The 12,868-nt window shown below is 41.3% G+C and overlaps 1 protein-coding gene across 1 annotated transcript in view; it reads right to left on the bottom strand.

The window, feature by feature from the left end:
* Positions 1–12,868, bottom strand: part of THBS4 (thrombospondin 4) — a 50,941-nt gene that overhangs the window by 13,712 nt on the left and 24,361 nt on the right. Inside the window, exons 8-10 of the mRNA XM_059060657.2 lie at positions 12,466–12,603; positions 10,546–10,614; positions 3,223–3,375 (exon numbers count right to left, since the gene is read on the bottom strand). Of these exons, the coding sequence (XP_058916640.1) occupies positions 3,223–3,375; positions 10,546–10,614; positions 12,466–12,603 (360 nt within the window). The remainder of the gene's footprint in view (positions 1–3,222; positions 3,376–10,545; positions 10,615–12,465; positions 12,604–12,868) is intronic.

Here is a 12,868-nt window from a genome sequence, read left to right as displayed (position 1 = left end):
CCAGAGGGAGGGCCAGCTTTGTTCACAGGATTTTAAAACTATTAAACTGTGTTTTGAATAGTCTAATGGTTCAAAATTCAAAAAGTACAAAGGGAGAGTGAAAACTCCTTCCTGCTCCTGCACCTTGGCTCAGGAATCAAGGCAATCTGCTCTCATGAATACTTTCAGAGACAGGCTGGGCAGAGACCAGCAAACACACATACATTCTTTTTTTGTCCTTCAGCATAATTGGTAGCACACAAACACTGCTCTGTACCTTGATTTTTTAAAAAATTAACATTATATCTTAGAGCTCTTTTCTTATTACCACATGTAGATTTGTGTCTTCCTTTTTAATCGGCACAGATATATATCATACATAAAGTGGAATGCATGCACCTCAATTAATTCAACCAGTCCCCTACTGGTCGGTGTCAAGTCGTTAACATCTTTTTCTGTTGCAAACAATGCTGCCACAAAGAACTCGAGGACATTTACCATTCTGCACATGTACTGGCTTCTTAGTATGAAATTCTTGGTTCAAAGGGTATTTGTATTTGTACTTTTGAATTATTGTCAAAATGTTCTCCATATGATTATCCAATTTATTCTCCCAGTGGAAATGAATGCACACAAGGGTGGAGCGGCTGCTGTGGCACCTTCCTTAGCATTCTGGAGCCACAGTCGTATCTCTGAATCTAATGGTCTTCTAGATCAATTTCCACCACAGCAGGAAGCTTCCAAAGTGCTTTACTTATATCTTTTAACAGGTGAAGATTCCCACAGGTGTAGTGCTGGGTCTGCATGTTCTCTACGTTTCTGGAAAAGTCTACCCAAGTTCCGTGCCACCACCAGCTGCTGACAGCAAGCCTTCATTGTCAGCAGAAGAGGCATTAAAATAACAGTTACTCTATACCAGACTCTATAGGCATTTTCTCCAGTCCTTACAGTGATGCTGCAAGGTCATCACTATCCCATTTTACAAGAGTCGACTCGGCTCAGAGTGACTAAGTCCCTTGCCCAAGGTCTCAGAGCTGGGACTTGAACTCAAGACTGTCCCAGTTCAATGTTTTCTGCCACATGTATTTGGTTAACATACACTTTGAGGTCTCTCTCTGACATTCCATATAGTTGGCCTGGCTAACGGATGAATGATAAACCCAAGTGAAAGGAAACCCTTCCACGAGTGGTGTCCTGAGTATGAGGTGGTACCTGGGAGCTCAGCTCAGGAGCAGGATGGGTGCCCGAGGAGGGGCAGGCAGAAGAGCAGAAGGGAACAGGAGCCGGGGGGCCTGGAAAACGACAGGGAACCAGCAAGGCGGGGGCGGGTAAGAGCCGGGGGTGGGGTGGGGACAGGGCCAAGGAAAAAGAAACTTTACATGAGTAAATGTTAAATTTCCTGCCCTCATTAATCAAAATAAGGCGATTTAAGACCAGTGACTTCCTAAGCTGCAGCCTGTCTGTTCTCAATCATGTGCACCCCGCTTCTGCAACCAGAGATGTAGAAGGCAGGATCCAAAGACACCCCCCTCCCAGTAACTACCCCTATTTCTGTTCAATTGCTTCAGCAGGGCCTTCAGAAGGCCTGGAAAGCTCAGCCATGGGGTATGGTCCTTGACTCATTTTAATGAAGAAAAGATTTCCTCTAGGAACAAGTATGTTTTTAATGAGCCATTTTCTGGCAGATTATTTTAGTAGTCACACCAAGTGTATTAATCCTTTACCATCTGTCATTGTGCCTTATTACAAATTCAAAAACACATTAGGAAAAAAAAACACACACATGAAGAGCCTCATCACCCACCATCCCAGGGGAATCATTAATTTGTTCACCGAAAATGAGGATTTAAACAGAGACATACGCTTGCCTCTCAATGGGAATAAACATGCCCCATCAACAGGAATTACAGGAACTGTTGATTTTTTCTCCCCCTTGAACCCAGCCTGTTCCTTCATCAGTATCTTGTTACAAATTATCTGTGTTGCTGGAGAGAGCTGGTGTCATTACAGTTATTTCTCTAACTTAGTTTTTTTTTTTTTTTTTTTTTTTTTGCGGTATGCGGGCCTCTCACTGTTGTGGCCTCTCCCGTTGCGGAGCGCAGGCTGCGGACGCGCAGGCTCAGCGGCCATGGCTCACGGGCCCAGCCGCTCCGTGGCATGTGGGATCTTCCCGGACCAGGGCACGAACCCGTATCCCCTGCATCGGCAGGCGGATTCTCAACCACTACGCCACCAGGGAAGCCCTCTCTAACTTAGTTTTGATTCTTCTCATTTTTCCTATTTGAAAGTGATATGCCCACTGTAGAAAATTCTGAGAACATGAAGGTAAGGAAGTCTGAGTTTGAGGTATAAAGAAGAGAGAAAAAAGTCTCCCAGGATCCATCCTGCCGCTCAGGGTGATCACCATGAACCTATGAACCCCCAACTCTAAAGGGCCCGGCTCCCTGGGGAGGAAGGAGGAGGTGAGCAGCTGAAGACGGCTGATTTAGCAGCGCCTAGAATCCCCCAGGACTCCGGGGCAGGATGGATGGCAGGCATGAACCTCATTCCTCGCCAAGGGCCCACTACACACCTGCGTGGCAGGAGACCCTGCAAGGCTGCAACTGCCCTGCCCTCTACCCACCTCCTCCTCCCCAGGCCGGCTCCCTGGTGGGGAACCGCACGGGAAGGAGAGTGAACACCCACTGAGCTACTCCCGAACCCGGCCGAGGTGGACACAGAGAATGAGGGTGCTGAGGAATACGGGAGGTTTTTCTCCCAGGGTTTATAAGAGCAGCCCACCACCCCTCCACTGTGGCTCCCCTCCTGGAGCATGAGGCCAGATTTGGAGACTGGATGTCCTCAGGGTGAGGACGGTAAGGAATGGCAGCAGTGCGCTCACATGAACAAGCGGCTGGGACAGCAGTTGGAAGGGAGGGAAGGAGGCCCCTTCCTCTCCGGCTGCTCACTTCTTGGGCCTTCCATAGGGGGAGCCTGGGAGCTGGGGCTCCGCCACCGAGGTGCCCAAGGGGATGGTGCTGACCCACAGCCAAGAGGGAGAGAAGGAGGATGGCTGATGGTTAGGTGGACTTCAGACCGCTCCCCACCAACTCAGCTGACTCTGTTATTACTACATCCTTCGTTGACTTGGATGGAATTGTTTTCATTCTTAAGTACTTTTACCCTGAAGCAAGTAGAAACCGGAGAGGGGTGGTGTTTCAAATGGAAAGGGGAAAATGATAAAGCAAGTAGCAAACAGCTTACCACGCATGTCACACCCCCCTGCTTCTCTTCAATGCACTGTGCGTTCATGCTGCAAGGGTTCAGTTCTGGATTCCTGCAGCTGCTTTCCATTTTGCATCCCCTCGTCTGATCACCAATGTATCCTGGTTTACAAGGCCCACAGCGATAAGATCCCTGCAAGGAGCAGAGCAAGACGGTGAACCAGGGCCTCAGACCTGTGAGCAAAGGTATGGCGCTTGTGTCTATTTTTACATGTACTCGATGATGCCAGGATGAAGTGAGCCCCATGCCTGCCTCTGCTTATGTGTGTGTCTTATAACACTGTGTGAGTATTGGGGGAGACACTACCAGACTGGAAGCCATAGCAGGCCACGGAGACAGGAAGGAACACAACTGAAGGCAGAAGGCTGGCCAGTGAGCCACTTTGACTTGCCGGCTCCACTGTGGAGGGCAAGGAGGAAAGGGCTGAAAACTCCACTGAAGTCCTGGGAGGTGGAGTGAGAAAATTTACTCTGGGGACAAAGAACATGGTTTGGTTAAAAAGCAAATGACAAAAAAATTTTTTAATGTTCATTTGGCTTTTTTTTTTTTAACAATCAAGTGACAAAGGAACAGAGAAATGTCATTGGCCTTGCACTGAGAATTCTTGATGACCTGGGATGCTGTGGAAGAAACCTGGCAAAGGAGCCATCAGCTCCACTGCAATGGCACTTCCAGGGCAAGTCTGACTTCCTTTTTTTATTTTTTAAGACAGCTTTACTGAGATAGACTTTACATATCACAAAAGACACCCACGTAAACTATACAATTTAATGATTTTGGTCACTCACAACCCCTGAATCACTGAATCCAAAAGATGCTTTCCAAGTATTATTATTTTATTTTTCCCACATTGCAGGTCTTGTGGGATCTTAGTTCCCCAACCAGGGATTGAACCCAGGCCCTGGGAGAATCGTAACCACTGGACCACCAGGGAATTCTCCCCAATGATCTTTCTTGATCTGTCAGCCTCATTGGAAGACTCCCTTTGGTCAGTTCTTTCCTTTTCTTTGCTTCTCTGCTCTTTTTCCTTTGCCTACTTCTTCATTTTTGAGGTTTTCTAGAGTTCTATTCTGTAGACAGTTCCACTATCTACTTTTCCTCTTCCTGAGTGGCTTTAGTTATTACCTTCATGTCAGTGTCTCCCAAATCCATTTCTGCAGACTAGCTTTGTCCTGGCAAAAAGCTAAGAAGCAATAAGTCCCAGTATATTCCTAGGCAGCACTGTGGATAAGAACAGGGCTCTGCAGCCAGACTGGATGTCTTATGAGAGGTGTGGCCTTCACCTAACTATTTAACTTTCCTGTGCCTCAGTTTCTTCAACTGTAAAATGGGGATAATAATAGTGCCTACTGACAGGTTTGTTGTGAGGATTAAAATAAATGACTTGATATTTATACAATGCTTTGACATATAAGGAAACTAGGAACCTAGAGATTAAAAATCTTTCCCAGGAACATACAGTAAGTGAGAAGCAGTCATACCTGGAGCCAATAGTTCCTTCATTGACAGTCTACTGTGCTACACCTATCATCTTGGAAAGAGCCAACAGGAACTTTCAGGAATAAAAGCCAAATCTGATTAGTAAAAATTTTAACCCACTAAGTGTTAAGCATTTTAATTTAATATAAATGACTTATGAGAAGTTCTATGAAAATAATGAATACCATTTGGGAATTGTGTTGTCACAAGTAAAATGCATATTTTGTAATACTTAACTATTAATACAAACTAAAAAGCTCTTCCTATTTAAAAAATACTAGAATGATAATATTTTATTCAATAAACATTCATTCAAAAGCCCAACACTGATCAGAAAACTTGCATAAGCCCCTTAGATAGCCTCATCCACCAGAGGGCAGACAGCAGAAGCAAGAAGAACTACAATCCTGCAGCTTGTGGAACAAAAACCACATTCACAGAAAGACAGACAAGATGAAAAGGCAGAGGGCTATGTACCAGATGAAGGAACAAGATAAAACACCAGAAAAACAACTAAATGAAGTGGAGATAGGCAACCTTCCAGAAAAAGAATTCAGAATAATGATAGTGATGATGATCCAGGACCTCGGGAAAAGAATGGAGGCAAATATCGAGAAGATGCAAGAAATGTTTAACAAAGACCTAGAAGAATTAAAGAACAAATAGAGATGAACAATACAATAACTGCAATGAAAACTACACTAGAAGGAATCAATAGCAGAATAACCGAGGTAGAAGAACGGATAAGTGACCTGGAAGACAGAATGGTGGAATTCACTGCTGTGGAACAGAATAAAGAAAAAAGAATGAAAGGAAATGAAGACAACCTAGGAGACCTTTGGGACAACATTAAACGCAACAACATTGGCATTATAGGGGTCCCAAAAGGAGAAGAGAGAGAGAAAGGACCTGAGAAAATATTTGAAAAGATTATAGTCGAAAACTTCCCTAACATGGTAAAGGAAATAGCCACCCAAGTCCAGGAAGCACAGAGAGTCCAATACAGGAAAAACCCAAGGAGAAACACACCAAGACACATAGTAATCAAATTGGCAAAAATTAAAGAAAAAGAAAAATTATTAAAAGCAACAAGAGAAAAACAACAAATAACACACAAGGGAACTCCCATAAGGTTAACAGCTGATTTCTCAGCAGAAAGACTACAAGCCAGAAGGAAGTGGCATGATATACTTAAAGTGATTAAAGGGAAGAACCTACAACCAAGATTACTGTACCCGGCAGGGATCTCATTCAGATTTGATGGAGAAAACAAAAGCTTTACATACAAGCAAAAGCTAAGAGAATTCAGCACCACCAAACCAGCTTTACAACAAATGCTAAAGGAACTTCTCTAAGTGGGAAACACAAGAGAAGAAAAGGACCTATAAAAACAAACCCAAAATAATTAAGAAAATGGTCATAGGAACATACATATCGATAATTACCCTAAACGTGAATGGATTAACTGCTCCAACCAAAAGACACAGGCTTGCTGAATGGATACAAAAACAAGACCCACTATATGCTGTCTACAAGAGACTCACTTCAGACCTAGGGATACACACAGACTGAAAGTGAGGGAATGAAAAAGATATTCCATGCAAATGGAAATCAAAAGAAAGCTGGAGTAGCAATACTCGTATCAGATAAAATAGACTTTAAAATAAACAATGTTACAAGAGACAAGGAAGGACACTACATAATGATCAGGGGAAGAATCCAAGAAGAAGATATAACAATTATAAATATATATGCACCCAACATAGGAGCACCTCAATACATAAGGCAACTGCTAACAGCTATAAAAGAGGAAATCGACAGTAACACAACAATAGTGGGGGACCTTAACACCTCACTTACACCAGTGGACAGATCATCCAAAATGAAAATAAATAAGGAAACACAAGCATTAAATGACACAATAGACCAGATAGATTCAGTTGATATTTATAGGACATTCCATCCAAAAAGAGCAGATTACACTTTCTTCTCAAGTGCGCATGGAACATTCTCCAGGATAGATCACATCTTGGGTCACAAATCAAGCCTCAGTAAATTTTAAAAAATTGAAATCATACCAAGCATCTTTTCTGACCACACTATGAGATTAGAAATCAATTACAGGGAAAAAAACGTAAAAAACACAAACACATGGAGGCTAAACAATACGTTACTAAATAACCAAGAGATCACTGAAGAAATGAAAGAGGAATCAAAAATACTTCAAAACAAATGACAACAAAAACATGATGATTCAAAACCTATTGGGTGCAGCAAAAGCAGTTCTAAGAGGGAAGTTTATAGCTATACAAGCCTACCTCAAGAAACAAGAAAAATCTCAAATAAACAATCTAACCTTACACCTAAAGGAACTAGAGTAAGAAGAACAAACAAAACCCAAAGTTAGCAGAATGAAAGAAATCATAGAGATCAGAGCAGAAATAAATGAAATAGAAACAAACAAAACAATAGCAAAGGTCAATAAAACTAAAAGCTGGTTCTTTGAGAAGATAAACAAAATTGACAAACCATTAGCCAGACTCATCAAGAAAAAGAGGGAGAGGATTCAAATCAATAAAATTAGACATGAAAAAGGAGAAGTTACAACAGACACCGCAGAAATACAAAGCATTCCAAGGGACTACTACAAGCAACTCTATGCCAATAAAATGGACAACTTGGAAGAAATGTACAAATTCTTAGAAAGGTATAACCTTCCAAGACTGAACCAGGATGAAAGAGAACAGACCAATCACAAGTAATGAAATTGAAACTGTGATTTTAAATCTTCCAACAAACAAAAGTCCAGGACCAGATGGCTTCACAGGTGAATTCTATCAAACATTTAGAGAAGAGCTAACACCCATCCTTCTCAAGCTCTTCCAAAAAATTGCGGAGGAAGGAACACTCCCAGACTCATTCTACGAGGCCACCATCACCCAAAAACAGACATACCAAAACAAAGATACTACAAAAAAAGAAAATTACAAACCAATATCACTGATGAATATAGATGCAAAAATCCTCAACAAAATACTAGCAAACAGAATCCAACAACACACTAAAAGGATCATACACCATGACCAAGTGGGAGTTATCCCAGGGATGCAAGGATTCTTCAATATATGCAAATCAATCAATGTGATACACCATATTAACAAATTGAAGGAAAAAAACCATATGATCATCTCAATAGATGCAGAAAAAGCTTTCGACAAAATTCAACACCCATTTATGATAACAACTTCCCAGAAAGTGGGCATAGAGGGAACTTATCTCAACATAATAAAGGCCATATATGAAAAACCCACAACAAACATAGTTCTCAATGGTGAAAATCTGAAAGCACTTCCTCTAAGATCAGGAACAAGACAAGGATCTCCACTCTCGCCACTATTATTCAACATAGTTTTGGAAGTCCTAGCCACAGCAATCAGAGAAGAAAAAGAAACAAAAGGAATACAAATTGGAAAAGAAGTAAAACTGTCACTGTTTGCAGATGACATGATACTATACATAGAGAATCCTAAAGATGCCACCAGAAAACTACAAGAGCTAATCAATGAATTTGGTAAAGTTGCTGGATACAAAATTAATGCACAGAAATCTCTTGCATTTCTATACACTAATGATGAAAAATCTGAAAGAGAAATTAAGGAAACACTCCCATTTACCACTGCAACAAAAAGAATAAAATACCTAGGAATAAACCTACCTAGGGAGACAAAACACCTGTATCCAGAAAACTATAAGACACTGATGAAAGAAATTAAAGATGATACCAACAGATGGAGAGATATACCATGTTCTTGGATTGGAAGAATCCATATTGTGAAAATGACTATACTACCCAAAGCAATCTACAGATTCAATGCAATCCCTATCACATTACCAATGGCCTTTTTTACAGAACTAGAACAAAAAGTCTTTAAATTTGTATGGAGACAAAAAAGACCCTGAATAGCCAAAGCAGTCTTGAGGGAGAAAAACGGAGCTGGAGGAATCAGACTCCCTGACTTCAGACTATAATATAAAGCTACAGTAATCAAGGCAATATGGTACTGGCACAATAACAGAAACATAGATCAATGGAACAAGATAGAAAGCCCAGATATAAATCCACGCACCTATGGTCAACTAATCTATGACAAAGGAGGCAAAGACATACAATGGAGAAAAGATAGTTTCTTCAATAAGTGGTGCTGGGAAAACCGGACAGCTACATGTAAAAGAATGAAATTAGAACATTCCCTAACACCATACACAGAAAAAAACTCAAAATGGATTAGAGACCTAAATGTAAGATCAGACACTATAAAACTCTTAGAGGAAAACATAGGAAGAACACTCTTTGACATAAATCACAGCAAGATCTGTTTTGATCCATCTCCTAGAGTAATGGAAATAAAAACAAAAATACACAAATGGGACCTAATGAAACTTAAAAGCTTTTGCACAGCAAAGGAAACCATAAACAAGACGAAAAGACAACACTCAGAATGGGAGAAAATATTTGCAAACGAATCAATGGACAAAGGATTAATCTCCAAAATATATAAACAGCTCATGCAGCTCAATATTAAAAAAACAAACAACCCAATCCAAAAATGGAAAGAAGACCTAAATAGACATTTCTCCAAAGAAGACATACAGATGGCCAAGAAGCACATGAAAAGCTGCTCAACATCACTAATTATTAGAGAAATGCAAATCAAAACTACAATGAGGTTATCACCTCATACCAGTTAGAACGGGCATCATCAGAAGATCTACAAACAACAAATGCTGGAGAGGGTGTGGAGAAAAGGGAAACCTCTTGCACCGTTGGTGGGAATGTAAGTTGATACAGCCACTATGGAGAAGAGTATGGAGGTTCCTTAAAAAACTAAAAATAGAATTACCATATGATCCAGCAATCCCACTACTGGGAAGCAACCTAAATGCCCATCGACAGACGAATGGATAAAGAAGACGTGGCACACATATACTATGGAATATTACTCAGCCATAAAAAGGAATGAAATTGGGTCATCTGTAGAGACGTGGATGGACCTAGAGACTGTCGTACAGAGTGAAGTAAGTCAGAAAGAGAAAAACAAATATCGTATATTAACGCATGTATGTGGAACCTAGGAAAATGGTACAAATGAACTGGTTTGCAGGGTAGAAATAGAGACACAGATGTAGAGAAGAAATGTATGGACACCAAGTGGGGAAAGCCGTGGGGGATGGTGGTGGTGGTATGATGAATTGGGAGATTGGGATTGACATGTATACACTGATGTGTATAAAAGTGATGACTAATAAGAACTTGCTGTATATATGTGTGTGTGTATATATATATATATGTGTATATATATGTGTGTATATATATATATATGTGTGTATATATATATATATATATATATATATATATATATATATATAAAGCCCAACACTGCAACTTTGCGAGAAGATAAAGAACAAATTTGGCATTTATAAAATTATTATTATTATTATTATTATTATTTTGGCCACACCACACAGCTTGCGGGATCTTAGTTCCTCGACCAGGGATGGAACCCGAGCCCTCGTTAGTTACAGTGCAGAGTCCTAACCACTGGACCACAAGGGAATTCCCATATAAAATCATTCTTATATAGAAAATTACTTATAAATTACTCTTACATTAAAAACTGTTTTTCAGCACAAACTTGTATCCTCACTTGCAAATCAAATATATTATGCCCATATGTTCTCCATGTGTTTTGGGGTTATGATTTAGGTACACATACTTGTTTTAATAACTGGTCTTCGATAAAAAGAGCCATGAAAAATACTCACCAAAGTGTTAACACAGATAGAATTGAGAACACATGCTCCATTTCGACACTCATCAATGTCAGTGCAGACCTAGTGCAGAGAAGTTTAAAGGGACACTGTTTAAGTAGAAGGACAAACACATTTTGCTTTGTTTTGACATCTTTGTGTGAAGTGAGGACATGGAATTTCAGGTAGGCTGGTGATCAGAGTATATCCTTAGTGGCCCTGCTTTTGCTTGAGGGTGTCCCACTTGCCCTGAGTTTTGGAGTCTCTTCACAAAGTGATATTAGCTAGGGTCCTGGGGATTTTACTGCTCTAGGGCTGATTTTTATGTCAATTTGGGGGCTTCTGTTTCTGCATTCTATGTGTAACCTACGTTTGGAGCTCATGACTGTATGTCTTACAAGCCTGGAGCTTTGGTTTGTTGCGGGCAACTGTCATTTCTGTCAACCATGTCCCAAAGCTGACATCAAGCTTCCTGTTGATTTTGGGGGGCTAAGAAAGTTTTCTCATCTCCTTTTAATGAGTAGGGTAGCTCTCTAAGGCTTCTGGCTTTGTTCAGGGGTATTTGGTATTTCTAAAAGTTCAAGACTACATCTGCTATACCCACATAGTGCTAGAACCCCAGTTTCCCACTTGGAGGACCTAAAACCATCTCCCACCTCCCATGAGCTGCTGTGACATCAGTTTACACCCACAGCTCTGACTTTGAGTTCCCTCTTTGTTTCTCGAACCTGCACATTTCCTTTTATTTCTTTTGATATTGGTCAAGCATTAAAATTTGTTGTTTAATTTTAGCAAGTTGGTTCCCTTTGACTTGGATTCATTCTACCATATTCTGGAAATCCACTGGAAGGGCTCCTTCCTAGCTTACATAAAGCACCTTCTGTTTCTTCTTGTCTATTTTCCTTAGCTTAGTCTTGGCGATTCTGTCTTTAGAGAAGAGGAAGAAAAACTTCGGTCATTACTCCAATGGCTTCTTGTCTGTCATTCCTGTGTTTCGAGCTTGGCTCCTTTTTCTGGTTTAAAAAACGATGCCCTCTACGGGCTTCCCTGGTGGTGCAGTGGCGGAGAGTCCGCCTGCCGACGCAGGGGACACAGGTTTGTGCCCCGGTCCGGGAAGATCCCACATGCTGCGGAGCGGCTGGGCCCGTGAGCCATGGCCGCTGAGCCTGCGCGTCCGGAGCCTGTGCTCCGCAGCGGGAGAGGCCACAACAGTGAGAGGCCCGCGTATCAAAAAAAAAAAAAAAATTGATGCCTTCTAGACTCCTTTGATAGGCTGCTAGGAAATAAGGAACCTCTGCCCTTCTTTAAAGCTAATAATTTCCGTTAAGGTAATAAAATATATTTATAGACCAACCATTTTTAAGGGCTGAAAACATCAAAAAGAATTTCACGGTCAGTCAGTTAAATAATGGCCAGGATATAGTAGAACATTTGGAAATAAACGGAGACTGTCACAAAGTGCTTGAGTGCTCTACAGCAATTTACGGCTTATGTAAGAAGAAAGGCAGGTTTCCTCAGGGGATTATTTCTACTCTTGAAATCCTCTCATCTCTAAAACAGCTTCTGATCAGCAACAATGACTCTATGAAAGTGACCTAATTTTTCAAAGCTTTTATTTGTTTCCCCAGTTCTTATTTGGTGGGACAAAATGTTCAAAAGACTACCGACAAAATAAGGCTGAATCATGCCACATATCCAGGATTACCCCCTTCCCTGCTTTCCTAGTGCTACTCGATTATCCCAGTTGACTGGCTTCCTCCTCACTAGCCTTGATGAAATGAGTTGCAAAACTTCCTAATGTGCCCCCAGTGCATGAGGATATTCTGCACACCCTTGGCCGCTCCGGGAGGTAAAGGGTTATATGGAAAGAAGTGGGAACCAACCAAAGGTTTTCTGTTGGTAATCAGAGATTAAAAGGCCGCAATTTCAGCCCACCTGCTTGTTCGTCTTGGCAAAATTGATCCCAACACCCTGCACCGTGGGCCCTGTGAAGCCCACCGGGCAGGCGTCACATCTGAAGCCAGGAGTCAAGTTCACACAGCGCACGCCTGGGTAGCAGGGATGGTATTTGCACTAGAGAGAAAGAAAAATTCACTCTTTAGCCACATGGAGAAAACACTCTCAAACTTCCATTCATCTATTTGCACAGACTTGGGGATTCATTTAACTATCCAGTTTTTTGGTGCTCGACATGATCAAAGGCAGTAAAGGCTTCCAATTTCATAGTTACTCACAGAATCCCTGACCCACACGGTCTGGAGGTTTCCTTGTAGTGGGCTTTTGCCATATTATAGAATCATGCACAGCCGAGTGGAAAGAGTCCTTAATGTTAACCAGT

Source organism: Kogia breviceps, chromosome 4, assembly GCF_026419965.1.
Source record: "Kogia breviceps isolate mKogBre1 chromosome 4, mKogBre1 haplotype 1, whole genome shotgun sequence".
Classification (NCBI taxonomy): Eukaryota; Metazoa; Chordata; class Mammalia; order Artiodactyla; family Physeteridae; genus Kogia; species Kogia breviceps.
This window is presented reverse-complemented; position numbering and strand designations above follow the sequence as displayed.